This window comes from Pteropus medius, unplaced genomic scaffold, assembly GCF_902729225.1.
Source record: "Pteropus medius unplaced genomic scaffold, Ma_sr-lr_union100, whole genome shotgun sequence".
NCBI classification, from domain to species: domain Eukaryota; kingdom Metazoa; phylum Chordata; class Mammalia; order Chiroptera; family Pteropodidae; genus Pteropus; species Pteropus medius.
In genome coordinates, this window is record NW_024349800.1 from 4,944,182 (window position 1) to 4,944,724 (window position 543).

The 543-nt window shown below is 70.5% G+C and overlaps 1 protein-coding gene across 4 annotated transcripts in view; it reads left to right on the forward strand.

Annotated features, from left to right (window-relative positions):
• Positions 1–364: 364 nt before the first annotated feature.
• The window catches only part of CAND2 (cullin associated and neddylation dissociated 2 (putative)), a 29,598-nt gene continuing 29,419 nt past the window's right edge, over positions 365–543 (forward strand). For all 4 annotated transcript variants that reach the window (XR_005658166.1, XM_039886782.1, XM_039886785.1 and 1 more), the window contains exon 1: positions 365–516. Coding sequence is in view for 3 of the 4 variants with exons in the window: in XM_039886782.1 (XP_039742716.1) it covers positions 449–516 (68 nt within the window). In the remaining variant the exon portion in view is untranslated. The remainder of the gene's footprint in view (positions 517–543) is intronic.

Here is a 543-nt window from a genome sequence, read left to right on the forward strand (position 1 = left end):
TCAGAAACGTAAGGTAACTTGGTCGAGGCTACACAGCAGGGTAACTGGAAGAGCTGGAATTCGAACCTAGGGCTCTGATACCACGCGCCCATGCCATGGGATAAGGGTTGAGGGGCGCAGAGCGCGGAGCCGTGGAACCACAGGCATCACAGGGAGGAGCTGTCTGGTGATAAGGGGTGAGCTCCCCGTCTCCGGAGGTGTGCAAGCCGGGGCTGGGCTGTTCACGGCAGGAGCAGACGCAGAGCCGAGATGGCGGAGCCCCTCGCGGGCGCCCTTCCGCCTCCCGCGCCGGCGGCGGCGGCGGCCGAGGCCGGAGCGCGGCGCCGGCGGGGCGGGGCGGGGGCTGCTATTTCTGTCTGGTGAGCGCAGCCCGCGCGGCGAGGCGGGGCAGGGGGCGCCCGCGCCGCCATATTCCCTCCCGCCGGCCGGCCCGCGGCGCGCAGCCACCATGAGCACCGCCGCCTTCCACATCTCCAGCCTCTTGGAGAAGATGACGTCCAGCGACAAGGACTTCAGGTGCGCCCCGCTGCCCCGCCCCGCCTC